General features: G+C 34.9%; 1 protein-coding gene across 9 annotated transcripts in view; it reads left to right on the top strand.

Moving 5' to 3' along the window:
* The first annotated feature begins 12,898 nt into the window (after nucleotides 1–12,898).
* LOC147396384 (COP9 signalosome complex subunit 2-like) overlaps nucleotides 12,899–14,995 on the top strand; it is a 101,189-nt gene continuing 99,092 nt past the window's right edge. For 4 of the 9 annotated variants that reach the window (XM_086450351.1, XM_086450352.1, XM_086450353.1 and 1 more), the window contains exon 1: nucleotides 12,903–13,159. In XM_086450351.1, the coding sequence (XP_086306477.1) occupies nucleotides 13,150–13,159 (10 nt within the window). In that variant the 5' untranslated portion in view covers nucleotides 12,903–13,149. Of the gene's footprint in view, nucleotides 13,160–14,995 lie in introns of all 9 variants that reach the window. The other 5 variants (XM_086450355.1, XM_086450354.1, XM_086450358.1 and 2 more) reach the window with 2 other exon arrangements.

The following is a 14,995-nucleotide window of genomic DNA, read 5'->3' on the forward strand; positions in this document are numbered from 1 at the left end:
ACTCAATTCTCGTTTGACCCAATCCTTCTCATTCGCTCAGCCAATCATAAACCTCCTAGCCCCCCTCTTACCAGAGTGACGGTCCATAATGAGGTTTTCGCCACCAAATGCAATCTTTGCCAACAGAGAAAAAATAAGTCTGAAGAATGCAAAGGATCTGAAGAAGAAAACTCATTTCAATCGCTTGGAAACAATTTCTCGAGTTCTCAGTCTGTAATCAAGCCCATTGTGGGTAATTGTCTCAAGTTGTTTATGGGTCTTGAGTCCAGATCTTTCTATCAATTCAGTAATCAAGTCTGTCTTTTTATTTCTTATTTTGTTATAGTCAAGTTAGTGTCGAGTCTGCAATGGTGTCAGTCGCCCTATCTGAATTTAATTGAATAAAGGAAATTTCTAAATACCTCGAGTGCATTAACGATTTAACTAATAAACTGGCTTCAAGGAGAAATTCCTCTAATAAGTAACCCCTTCCTGAATGAGAAGATAAATGTCTTGCTCGACCTCTAATCAAGAAAGCAAAGAGCATTGACCTCGGAACAAAAATAATTATCAAGAAATTCAGATTGGAACTAACTTATCCCTAAGGAACATAAAGACATGATGAATTAATTCAGAAAATTCAAAAGACTTGCTTACATGGTCTTATGAGGATATGTCGGTTAAATTTGGAGTGTTGTTCAACATGAAATATGTACCCATCCTGTGAGAACACCACATATACAAATCAAAATAGATTCAAATAGTCAGAGGAGAGATTACAAAATGTATTAGAGCTGGACTTTTAAAAGGTTTACTATTTTTAGATCGATGAAATAATTGAAGTAGCCAGTAAAAATCTCAAGACAATCATTGTGAAAATGTGTCAATCACACATCACATCGGGATTGGCAAGAGAAATTACTATTCGGGCTATGGACATATTACACTTCAATACAATCTTCCACTAAAGTCACACTAGTATATGATATAGAAGCAATCTTACCGATTAAAATAGAAAACCCTGTATCTCAAGGTCTTGATGGAAGTCAATTGTTAGAAACAGATTGGATCTTTCAACAGAGAGGAGTCACTTGCATGTTTGACAAGAAAGTCAAAGTTCATCACTTACAAGTCAAGGATTTAACCTTCAAACTACCAAAAAAAAATTGAGCACTCTTCCTCAATTATAGGTGGAAGTTTGAACCCAATTGGAGAGATTCAATCATTAAATAAATACTATTTGGAAAAACTATCAAACTTCAAGATCATGATGGAATCAAATTATCAGAACCAACCAACCTTGACCAGATCAAGCGGTACTACATTTAAGGAGGCCATTTTCGGTCGAATTAATTTTCCTGCTACCTAGTTCAATATCTTTTTTCTCAGCTCTTTGCAGCCTTTTTCAAAAAATAAAAAAGAAATGACTTTTTCTTTCTCAGCCAGATCACCCAACCTAGGGTAGCGAAAATTCGAACAACGTCTTGGTCTGATCCCAAAATTCTGGGGTACGTAGGCAACCTGAGAAGTTATTTCAGGCCCGACCACATCAAAATAAAAAAATAGATTCCCCGACAAAGAAAGAAATCTAAAAATAAAAAATTCAAAAGAAAAAGAAATATCATCCAAAAGGGGAAATAAAATTTAAGAAAAAAGAAAACAATTTAAAAGGAAATGCCACACAAGGGGCATTTGGGTTTTTGAGCCTCAAAATTCCTTTCTTTTTATACCCACTCTTAAGCTTACCCATGAAAGTCCTCATTAGTATCGTACGAAAAACTTAAGGAAGGTAGTAAAGCATGATCAGACAATAACTCCAGAAGTTTAGAAAGGAAGAAGAAGAAAAAAAAAAGAAAAAAACCTGCTAAGTTGAAAACCCGAAAATCGCGGCTTAGGCAAAAATTAAGGTAAGCTCGCAAGGTTAAAAATCTAAAATGACGACCTTGGCAACAATCAGAGAAAAGAAAAGAGAAAAAACTGTAAGCTCGCTAAATTGAAAACCTAAAAAGGCGATCTAGGCAAAAACTAGAGCATGCTCACTAAATTGAAAACCTGGAAAGGCAATCTAGGAAAAATTAAGGCAACAAAAAAATAAAAGAAAATCTCCGTTGAGTTGAGAAGCTGAAAAGGTAATCCGAGCCGAAACATCAGAAGTCTGAATGATAAAGTTTCAATACCCAGTTTGAACTAAATATAGACTCAATGGATACAAGTATCTCGTCTATGATTGATCTGAAGATTTTCATGTCCCTAAGCGAACCGACGGGGAGAAAGAACAAATTCTATGATGAATTGCAGAAAGAAATATTTTGTTCCAATTTCTTTGAGCCTGACTCAAAATCTTCAATATAAAAAGTCTAAATTAAAAGTTAAAGCTTTATTGCACTTACGGTAATCAAAGATTTCAAATTTTAATAACAAGGGCACTTCCTTTTTCTAAAGAGTACAGTTTCTTCCCTTACAATAGGGGCATTTATTTTAAAATTATGTTCAATTATCCCCAGTGCAATGTTTCCTGTCAAACTAGGGGCATTTTGGTTCTGAAGCCTGGTCAATTTCAACCCCAAAGGATAAGGTTAACTTTGAATTAAAGGTTATCCTCTTGATAGCAATTTTGAAAACTCCTAAGATTCAAAGAGAGTTAAAATGTTTACCGGACCTTCATAAAATCCAACTTTTTATTTAAAAAAATCAAATGCGAGGTTAATCCCCCATTTGTTCCTTCAAAGCTTAGTTCATTACTCTTTCACTCCAAGTAGGTAGAGTAGAACTTTCCAAAAAAAAAAGCTTAGTTCATTACTCTTTCACTCCGAGTAAGTAAAGTAAAACTTCTAAAAAAAAATTAGTTCATTACTCTTTCACCCCGAGCAGATAGAGTAGAACTTCCCCAAAAAAAATTAGTTCATTACTCTTTCACCCTGAGCAAGTAGAGTAGGACTTTCAAAAAGCTTAGTTCATTACTCTTTCACTTCAAGTAGGTAGAGTAGAACTTCCCAAAAAGCTTAGTTTATTACTCTTTCACTTCGAGTAGGTAGAGTTGAACTTCCCAAAAAAAATTAGTTCATTACTCTTTCACCCTGGACAGGTAGAGTAGGACTTCCAAAAAAATTAGTTCATTACTCTTTCACTCTAAGTAGGTAGAGTAGAGCTTCCCAAAAAATTAGTTCATTACTCTTTCACCCTGGGCAGGTAAAGTAGGACTCCCAAAAAGCTTAATTCATTACTCTTTCACTCCGAGTAGGTAGAGTAGAACTTCCCAAAAAATTAGTTCATTACTCTTTCACTCTAAGTAGGTAGAGTAGAGCTTCCCAAAAAATTAGTTCATTACTCTTTCACCCTGGGCAGGTAAAGTAGGACTCCCAAAAAGCTTAATTCATTACTCTTTCACTCCGAGTAGGTAGAGTAGAACTTCCCAAAAAAATTAGTTCATTACTTTTTCACCCTAGGCAAGTAGAGTAGGACTCCCAAAAAATTAGTTCATTACTCTTTCACTCCGAGTAGATAGAGTAGAACTTCCCAAAAAATTAGTTCATTACTCTTTTACTCCGAGTAGGTAGAGTAGAACTTCCCAAAAAATTAGTTCATTACTCTTTCACCCTAGACAGGTAAGTAGGACTCCTAAAAAAATTAGTTCATTACTCTTTCACCCCAAACAGGTAGAGTAGCACTCCCAGAAAAAGAAGTCCATTACTTTTTCACCCCGAGCAGGTAAAGTAGAACTCCTAGAAAAATAAGTTCATTACTCTTTCACCCAGGGTAGGTAGAGTATAACATTCAACTCTTTCTCAACTTTTGCTTAGATTTTTCTCAAACCTCAAATTTTTTTCAAGTTTTGTTTAAAGTCAAATTTTTTCTCAGGTTTTCCTAGATTTTATGTTTTGCTCAGATTTTACTCAGTTTTACTCAGATTTTGCTTAGACCCTTTGAGATTTATCTCAGATTTCAAGTGCACACACTTGCACATTTTAGTCAAGGAGAATTTTCTAAAATTCAAGGATCTGACACCGTCAGTAAGAGCTCTTGCTCGAGGATATGACAACATTTTGTTCGGGGAGAGTTTTACCCTCAAAGATCTGAACACCTCGACGAATTGCTAAATCAGACTCCAAAATGAACTGTCCCTAACTTTGGCATTTAGATATCGCACTATCTACCAAAATAGATTTGTTATCTAATTTGCTTCAACCCTCTGCCAAAGAGGGGCATCTGTAGACACCCCATTTTTGCACTCGCCTGATTAATCAACTCGTTAACAATCACAACGGTTCCCACTGATGGATGTTTATTCCAATGCTTTGTTTGTTACTAGATGTGTTTCAGAAATTCGGATGAGGTATCTCAAACTAACAAAACCTTAGAAACCATGCTACGCTAGGAAAATATAACTCCAAAAACATAGAAATTATCATCTTGCAGACAAAAAGAAATTTTACGATAAAAATCACTAAAAATGACCAAATTACGAAAATACCCCTAAACTCAAAACAACCCTGGAACCCACATTACACTAAGGAAAATCCTTTCAAACACATAAAATAACAAATCAAAATCAAATAAACCATTTCGCCAATTTTCACAAAATTTTACAAAATTACGAAAATACCCCTCATAAAGTTTACTACCATTTTGCACAAAAAATTTCATAAATTACACAAACCAATATTCTCATTGAATTCCTTACGAAAAATTGATTCCAAAACATCCTGGAACATTGAAAAATGACTTAAAATGCAAAAAGTCCTCTTCGAGGGTAAAATGATAATTTTACAATTTTAATAATTAAAAATTTTAAAATTAATAATTAAAATATTAATTAATGTAAAGTGAAAATTCTAATTAAAATTAAAGTCAATCAAGTAAGACTAAAGTCAAAATCTTAAAGTCAATCAAGTAAGACTAAAAGTCAAAACCCTAATAGAATTCTAATTAAACAATAACTCTATTTAGTACAATTTTAATTAAACAATAACTCTATTTAAAATAATTCTAATTAAATAATAAATCTATTTAAAATAATTCAAATTAAATACTAACTCTATCTAAAAAGCACTTAAAAAAATCTATAAATAGGGGTCTCTACAATTTATTTTCGTATGAAAAGATAAACCTTAAGAAAATTAGGTTAAAATGCTTCCCTAACCTCTCATAAACCTTATTTTGTAGCCTTAACTTCTTATCTAATATCCATACCCCAACTTTAGCTCAAAAAACACCTAGAAGCCCTTCAAAAATACCTAGAAATTCATAAAAAAATTCAGATCTAAGAAGGAAATATTTCGTCTTGGAGATTTGAAGTGAATCCGGTAACAGAACGAAGTAAGGAGTGTTGTATGAGGAGCTGTTCTATCAAATCTGAGAGAACAAAATCATTGTGTTCGTGAAAGTAAATTTCTTTTTTTTTTATTTAGGTTTTTTTAACAATGTAGTTTTATTTGAGAATTAGTAGAGACTGGCATTTGTCGGGCGGGATTGGTGCCTAACACATTCCAACCCTGTAATGTGATCCCCGGACTTAGTATTTTTTAATAGATTAGTTGTTTGTTTATCAGTTTCGAGTCAATATTCGGTTCCTAGACCGTAATAACTAGGTGACGACTCCCAAACCTCAAAGTCAAAAGCGAATTCGTGTACCCCGCAGATCAATGGCGTTTTCAACTAGATCTTTCACCCTGCAACCTTTATTGTAGATGTGATAAGGGGGCCGAAAAATGTTGCTCTCATTCTCATCTTGGAGGAAGGCCCCGTGTCCCATCCAGGCAAAAGCAGCCTCTTTTAAAGGAGTCTTCCGAAGATAAAGGCACTTATGCTTGGACTCTTCAAGCTTTTCTTGATCAGTCGACACCTTTTCCGTAGCTGAAGGTTAGGAACAGGGTTGTCATCCCTGGCAATGGCAAAACTCTGCCTTACTTGCATCTAAGTCTCTGCAGAAATAGCTGCGACATTAATAATAGTATTAGTAACAACCGTAGTAGAAACAGTAGCAGAAATAGTAGCAAGGGTAGCAGGCTCCCTAGGCACCACAACTATCTAACTAGCCTCTCCAAAAAGGCTTGGACCATAAGAAGTCTGGCTCCTCTTCTTTCTTCGATTCTTAGCTGGGACAGTGGGAGAAGGATCACTAATGGCGAGGGAATGTAAGAATCGGAACTTTGAGAGATTGATGTCTATCGTGTCGGAGGACCGTGATAGAATCCCAGAAAGAGGAGAGCGCCACTCAAAATGGATCAAACGATCCAAACCTTGCTCGTCAGAAGGAGAAGCTTGATGGCTAGGATCCCATCATCAAGGAAGAGGCTGACTGGAAACAAAGTTGGGACGGGATGGATCAAGACATTCCACTGTTTGTCCAGCTTGGCCAGAGGGAGCACATCATGTAGGTGGTCGAGGAACGTCACTTAGGAGATCTTTCACCATCTCCTTCTCTACAGCCCAGGTTCAGAGATCCACTAGCACTAGCCTCCGATCTTTGGATGTTTTGCATTGCTCTCTCCTAGCCTCAACAGTCACAGAGCAGAAGAACCTGTGAAAGAAGCAAAGAAACCATTAAGAAAATAGAGCAAATTCTAAACAGGGTTAAAAATATAACATAGCCAGACAGTATTACCCTGGAAGGTCCGGGGGACTCTAAATCCCTAATGAAAAGTGCCTGGGGTGAATTCTTAGTCCTCAAAAATGTAGAGGGGATCTTTATGCCATATTTTATCAAAAATAGGAAGAGATGGAATCAAGGCCACCGTTGTGTTCTTGGAGGACAACAAATAGTATCCCGACCGTTGGGGAATAGCTTTCAGGTTTTATCGAAAAAGGAAATTATTGGGGGTAATGCCTATCTTCTTTGTAGCCTCCACCAAATGGTAGAAGTTCCCGGATATTTGGCTAAGGGCCTGGTTTATCTTACTTAGTACTTCTTTAAGGAAGGCAGAGAGAGGAAAACTATAGCCAGTCTTAATTTGGCCGACAAAGACAAGAATTTTTCCTTGGTGGTACTCGCCAAAGGCATCAGAGTCTCTGTCAATCTAAATGTGTATAGATGCGGGAATGTACAAACTTCGTCGAAGTTGGGTCACAATGGCATCCATGGAAAAGTTATGAAAAGGAAATTGTACAAAGAAATAAAAGGTTACCTCGATGTAAAAGAGGTAATTGAAGAAGCAAAGTAGAAAGAGAAGTAAAGGGGGTTTTCGTGGAAAAGCACAGAGATGAGTTCACAAAGTTTTAGCACGATAATGTGCGAAGAATGCATTAAGTCCCCTATTTATAGAAAAAGGCGAAGGAGAATATACGCTTGAAAGGACAGCTTGAGCCCAGTTGAAGCGTCGTGAGATATGGGGTAGTGCAAAAAGCATCAGGACATGTGGACAGGTATAGATGAAGAGCAATCCCTCAAGGCTGTCAGAGAAGATTCGAAGTGATATCGCATTGAATGCGTCGATTCAAAAACAACATATGCAATTATGAAAGTACAAGGTAGCCAATCAAAAAATAGAATTGAGTCTCGAGGAGACGAAAAGACCTTGCTCCTCCTTGAAAAGGGGTAACTGTAGAAGAAAATAATTGCATGAGACATCTACGCCATATACATGTCTTAATCGACTTAGTGGTACCAGGCACAAAATAATATATGAAATGCAGCTCGGCGGGTAGGGCAAGTCAGAGCAAAGATCTCCCTAGTCTTGTTGGTAGGGCAGTATAGCAAGAAGCCATACCAAGCCTGCTAAGCTGGATAGGCCAGGTCCTGAGAAAATATTAATTGTTGCATGCATGTCAATCCTGGAGATCACGGAAGAGATCTTTGCAGGTAAGTATAATAGATCCAGAAAATCCCGATTAGGTAAACAATCCGCAAAGTTAGTGGAAATCCCATGATTGCTGCCTATGGAAGAAAAAACCCTAGGAACAGTTAGGGGGGATAAATAACATAGTAAGCACTATAGAATGGGATCTTTCTGGAGATATTAGAGTCTAACCAGTACTAAAGAAAATTTCTCCACATCTCTAGCTTAAGCGTCGAAGTGGTTTTGGTAGGTACCATGCCGTCGTGAAGAGGGAGGTGCTATGAACAACTTCATATCAGTGCGGTTGGAGTCATCGTAGTCGTTTACCAAGCTCTGACCACACAATAATATCTATTAGATTCCCGAACGGCGTGTCAATCAAATCTACCATTTGAAAGTTATGGCCAAAATATCTCCCAATGGCATTTTGATAATTTTCATAATGCCACAGGATTAACTTCACAGTACCACCTGTGGAACTCTTGATGGTTCATGGTGTCATCGGCAACAACTGCAAAACGGTCATATTTTTTTATTGTTAGGCTCCAAAACCCCTTGAATGCCTATAAAACTCACTCTTGAGTTCATTTGTGGGTTGGATTGATCCCTAGAGAACTTGTACTCTCCCTCTCCCATCTAGAGAACATTCTCTATACATTAGAAGGTTCAAACCTAAGTTGAAATCCCATTCAAGTTATGCCCTTCCTGTGATTCGACTCTTTCTTCACATTCCTTTAACCCTTGCAGACATTGACACATCTATTGGAGCAAAGAGCTGATGTTGAAGGAAGAAGTGAAGCATAAAGAGCCGAAGAATTAGAAGACGTGATTGGAACATTAGATCGTCAAAAAGCTCTCGTGGACTTAAAGACTCGAAGGCCTCAAAAATTGATTGGCAAATCTCTTATGTTGAGTGAGTTCTTATTATTTTGTTTTTGTTTTTATTTTTAAAAACATATGTATGTGGTTATTTAGTTCAACCCTCAAAAATCAAGCTTTTGTAAGAATCGATGATTATTAACAAGAGTAGAGGTTCGTGAATTTCTAAGGAACAAAATTCACACATTTTGAGAGGATACGTTATCTCGATCTTAAGGTTTTAGAATTTAATCTAGGTATAGAAATTCTATGTAAAAGGTTCGAGGTGAACCTAAACCTCTTTTATAGTGAACATCAAGCTCCTAGGTAGGAACCTTGGGAGAGGATGTAGGCACGTTGCCGAACCACTACAAAATGCTTGTCTCGTGTTTGTGAAAATACCTCTATTAATTTACACTTAGATGAATACATGTTATGGATGAATATTGTGCTATGTATGACATGCTATAAGTGTTTAAATTCTATATGAACAACTATTGCATTGCAAATTAGAAACTTGTCGTGAGAAAGGATGTAGGCACATTGCTGATCAATTAGATGTCTTATGTCTTGTGCATTTTTTCATAATTTCACAATTTACATTTGAATGTTTTGAATGTCATAAGATGCCATGAATGCCGAATTGGTAAATCTTATATGAATGGATCAATGAATGACATGACGAAATGAATGTTTAAATTTCAAGTGTATTTTCATTAAATGCAAATTAGAGACATGAGTGAAAAATCGAGGCTAAGTGATGACTTAGAACACAGTCAAATTAATCAATCTAAGTTAAAATTGGATAAATCGAAAGAAATTTTAATTATCCTATGCAGCCCCTTCTATTATTAGACACGGTACGAAGCCCGGTATTTTCAATTTGTATTAAAGCAAGCTACTCTTAATAGGCTTAACATCCTAGAGTTGATCCCAAGACTTTGAACCGTGTCTAAGTCCAACATTGGTCATCCTCTAAACCTCCCATCTATCCATTAGCTCAAGTATGCATATTGGTAAATTAAGACGATGATGTACATCAATTCCCTTGAGTTATGATGTATTATGGAACAAAGTAGAGCAAGGGTATGAGCTATCCAAACAATAGAAGACCAAAAGTTTCAATATTTGAAAACTTTAAATATAGTTACACGGTCAAATCAAATGATGAATTTATATGAATATAGTTACACGATCAAATCAAATGATGAATTTCACCTCATGATTGGACAAAAAGGATTGTGAGCTAGATAGATGGAGAATTGGGAATCACTTGTGTAATGTTGGGAAGTGTTTCCATCCCAATTAATGCAGTACTTGAATTTGATTAGTGAGAGCCTCAAATCCTTTAATGAAGGGGTTGATAGGATAGATATTTTTCTCAAGGACTTTGTTGATAGAGTGTTCCATATCTATGGCCCCTTTTATAAGTGAGGGATGATATCACATCAATACTAAGATTTGGAAAGAAGGTTATCTGAACTGGGAAAGCCCAACTCCCTTTAATATTGTCTTATTATGTCTTCCTAATAATTTATGCTGAACTTTATTTTAAGTACCCAACTAGTAATACTTAACTATGACAATTAAGTTTTTACTTCATCATTAACAAAGATAATCTTTCACCCTTGGACTAGGAGGAATGGGTCTCTAGGATTTTGGTTACAACCTAAGTTGGTGCACATACGTGGGAGCATATTAGGTTGGCATGATCTTTATGAATGATTCTCCTTGGAAGAAAAGATATTCCTTAGTCTTATAGAATGGCTGAGAACTGGGATGGTGCTTTGTCATCCTTTGTTTCTCGACTCACCCAATCTTTCCTTTTTCAATGTCCTTGGTTAGGTAGATATGATCGAACTAATCAAAATTAAGGTATCAAGAATTCTTATACTATAAAGTATCCTTTAGTTTGACTACGTTCATTCCCCTATTATATTTGTATTATCCAAAGAATCTTGTATCATCGAAATCAAATTGGAATCTTTGGCATTGGGACAAACATCTCCAACAGAATTAGCATTGGAATAAATATCTACAAGATTCTCTTCATAGAGCCTTTGAAAGCGTATGTGACATTACTTTCTCCAGTGATAAAGCCTCATAGGAAATGAAGGAAAACAAGCTCCACATGCATTTTATTTTATACAGTATGGCAAAGTATAGTAGACAACTAACCAATCCAATTGAAAATCTTAATTCGAGAGATCAAACTAGCCAAGATCGAGGATTCACGTCTTCCCTAAAGGGAAATGTCCGTTTGTAGACACCCCATTTTCGCACTTGCCTAATTAATCAACTCGTCAACCTGATCGCGACGATTCCCAATGATGGATGATTATTCTAATGCTTTATTTGTTACTAGATATGTTTCAGAAATTCAGATGAGGTATCTCAGACTAACAAAACTGTAGAAATCACGCTACGCTAAGAAAATATAACTCCAAAAACATAGAAATCATCATCTTGCAGACAAAAAAAAGCTTTACGATAAAAATTAAATTATCAAAATATCCATAACATCAAAACATTCCTAGAGCCCACAGTACGCTTAGGAAAATCATTTCAAACACATAAAACAATAAATTGAAATCAAATAAATCATTTCGTCAATTTTCACCAAATTCGACAAAATTACGAAAATGCCCCCCATAAGGGTTGACAATCATTTCATGCCAAAAAATTTCATAAATAAAACAAATCAATAATCCCATTGAATTTCTTACAAAAAATCGATTCCAAAACATCTCGGAACATCGAAAACTGACTTGAATTCTCTTCGAGGAAAAAACGATAATTTTCTAATTTTAAAAAATTTTAATTTCGAAATTAATAGATAAAATATTAATTAACATAAAATAAAACCTTAATAAAATTAATTTAAAAATCTAAACCAAGTCAATCTCATAAGACTTAAGTCAAAATCCCAATCTAAAGAAACTAAGTCAATCTCATAAAACTTAAGTCAAAATCCTAATTAAAATCTTAATATAAAAAGACTAAGTCAATCTCATAAGACTAAAGTCAAAATCCTAATTAAAATCCTAAAAGAAACCTAATCAAATACTAACTCTACCCAAAAAACTCTATAAATAGAAAATCTCCACAATCCAATTTTGTAGGTTAAAGAAAATCCTAGAAAAAGTAAGTCAAAAAGCCACCCTATCTTTTTCAAAACCTTGATTTTGAAGTCCTAACCCTTTACCTATCATCAAAACCCTAACTTTTATAAAAAAGACTCTCAAAACTCCCCGTAAACCACCTAGAAACCCATCACAATACTAGGAAAAACTCAGATCTAAGGAGGAGATACTTCATTTTGGAGATCCGAAGCAGATTCCATGACAGAACAAAACGAGGATAATTTATACGAGAAGTTGTTCTACCATATCTGAGGGAACAAGTCGTTGCGATCGTCACATGTATAATTTCTTTGTCTTATTTATTTATTTATTTTAGGTCTTTAGCAATGTAATATTCTTGGTAATTAGTAGAGATCGACGTTTGCCGGACGGGGTTGGTGCCTAGCACCTTCCAACCCCGTAACGTGATCTCCGGACTTAGTATCTTTTGTAGATTAGTTGTTTTATTCATTTTGAGTCAAACTCGGTTCTTAGATTATAATAACTAAGTGGCGACTCCCAAATCTCAAAAATCAAAAGCGGATCCGCACACCAAGCGGATCGAGGGCGCTTTCACCGTTCCAAATGAGGAACAATATTATTTTCTCACGAAAGGTCAGCTCAAGAAGTAGAAGTGTACTGGTATCCACATGTAACTTTTGTTAAAGAAATCAACGATCAAAGACGCTTAATTATTTTGTGTGTGTGGTTGTTGAGGTGGGGGGTGGGTTGGGAGAATCAAAAGTTTTTGAAAAAAATAAATATCCAAGTATTATCCTATAAATCAGAATTTTAACTAGAGTTCATCATATAATTTGAGGGAGGAGGTATAAAATCCCACAGCCACACCTTAGATCATGCTATATATAGATATAAAAGAATATTCATTTTCTAGTGGATCTAATGGGAGATTATTATTGTGGCAAGATGTGAGGTGTGTGGGGGTATTATTTTTTTTTTGAACTTTTAACCATCATCCGTGGTTTTCATTAGATCCCAACTTCTTTTACCTTGAAAGATAAGGTGGTGGAATTTTGTGAAAAATAATAGAGGAATTTTCTTTAAGGGGGTAAAAGATGAAGGGTATTTCGGTTATTTTAAATTTATTTTAGTGGAGACCACGGTCAAAGGATATGACATCAGTTTGAAAATGCACGTGCGTATGTTCTTGCCTTCGTTGATCGATGGTCTCTCTCTGGCTCTGCTCAATAAAAAGAAGACGAGAGGGTTTTTAATTCCGAGTTTCCAACTCCCAATTCTTTTCTTACTGAAGATTGAAGAACCGTAAAAAACTGAATAAAAGAAAAAGACAAGAAAAGAAAAGGGGGTTCGAACTTCGAAGTTATTATTCCTGTAAATCTTTCGAAATCTTTTCACTGTGATCGCCAATCGCCTCCTCCACGCATTCTACAATCATGGGTTCTGGTAAGCTCTCTTCTAATTACTTTCTCATTGTTTCCGTCCAGCTTTAATCAAAATCAGGGTTTCTATAATTTCTTATTTTAGTGATTTTATTTTCGTCGAATCGAATGGTAGTAGTTTTCTACGTCATTTGATAATCTTAGCTGATTACTTATTTAATATTGTTGGGTTGATTGGTTGTTTTGGGTTTTTCATCTATGGATATCTTTCACGATTTGTATTTTGTGGTGGTTATTAGAGCTAAAGTTCACTAGTAGTTAGGGTTTTAGAAACAGTAACTAAGACTTAGGATCTAGTACGTGTTAGAATATAATTTTTTTTTTTTTTTAAAGGTTCACGACAGAGGTCGTGAACCTTATTTAGATCAAATATATTGGATTGTGAAACTAACCTAATTCACAAAATCAGCTGATTCAAAGATTTTTAAGTATCTATTATGTAATTTAGGGTATGTTTGTTAACACTTTGAAGTCTGAAGTCTAGTTTCTATTTTTGAATTTTGAATTCTGAAATCTTTTTCGAGTTCTTTGTTTACCATTTTTAAAAGCTTCTGGTTAAAAAAACGAATTAATTTTAAAACATATTACCCTTTATGTTATTTTAATAAATTGTTAATTGAAAAACATAAAAAAATAGCATGTTATGCATAATGAAACCATTCACACGTTTAATTTCGATTTTTGAAAAATCAAACATCCCCAAAATATTGTTTTCAAATTGAATTCATATTTAAGAAATTATATTCTAAAAAGATCATACTTAAATAATAAACAATTATGCATGTTCTAGTTGAAGTGCAATCAGTTCACGTAAAGTGATCATATTAACTTGTGCTTGCGGTGAGAATATTTCATTATAAAATGGTGGATCTTGTAGGGGTTCAGAGTCTACTAAAGGATTGTTCGCTTCGTCAACATTAACTTTATATTGTCAAAACAACTCATCGTGGAGAGAAACATGACGCAAGAAGTTGTGTATTGCCATGCATGCAATAACAATGTTCCGTTTGGTGGGAAAATGATATGAAGGCATTTTGTTTAAAATCAGGAATATTTTTTTAAATATACCAAAGGTCATCTCAATGACATTCCTTAATCAAGCATATGCATGGTTAAATTTATCCTTTCTACCTATTGCGCGTGTTCCTCGATATGTTCTTCATCAATATCGTGTGTTGCGATAGGGAGTCATAAAAACCCTAGTTTGTGTGTATACAATGTCACACAAATAATATATATCGACAACAAACATAAAATATATGTAAAACATATGCTATTGATTGGAAGGTTAATTCCAAAAATATAATTTGAAGCACAACTCAAGTAAATGCTTCCCTTTCAAGTGGTCCATAGAAAAGCCTACCCTATCAACACTCTTTTCTTATTGAGGGTTTTGGTTACTCCTTTCTTTATTTTTATTCTTGGAAGTTATACCTATAAGTAGCAACAAATAATGATCAACTTTTGTTGGGACATTTGTTTAATTCCAAAGAATGTATGGTCAATCTTCATTTTTTTTTGGGGCTTGACATAATATCAAACACCTAACATCCTTATGCGTTACCTATAATGCTATTGTTCTTACCAATTGAACCACAATTTGGGAGCTAATAAGTAATGATTCCTACTTTTTATAATAAAATGTGGTAGTAGTGATCAGTAGAAACATTTTCAAATTGCTCGAAGAAAGAACCTTTATAGGTATAAATCAACAACACCTACCAAGTTTTTGTCAATAGTTTAGATAAAATTTATGCAAAGTATAGATATTGTGTTTGTTTAATGAAGGATTATATATATTATATAACTAATAAAGTTAGACAATTGTCGGAATGGTAAT

The sequence above is a fragment of the Akebia trifoliata genome, chromosome 8 (assembly GCF_017979445.1).
Source record: "Akebia trifoliata isolate Shusen 1 chromosome 8, ASM1797944v1, whole genome shotgun sequence".
NCBI classification, from domain to species: domain Eukaryota; kingdom Viridiplantae; phylum Streptophyta; class Magnoliopsida; order Ranunculales; family Lardizabalaceae; genus Akebia; species Akebia trifoliata.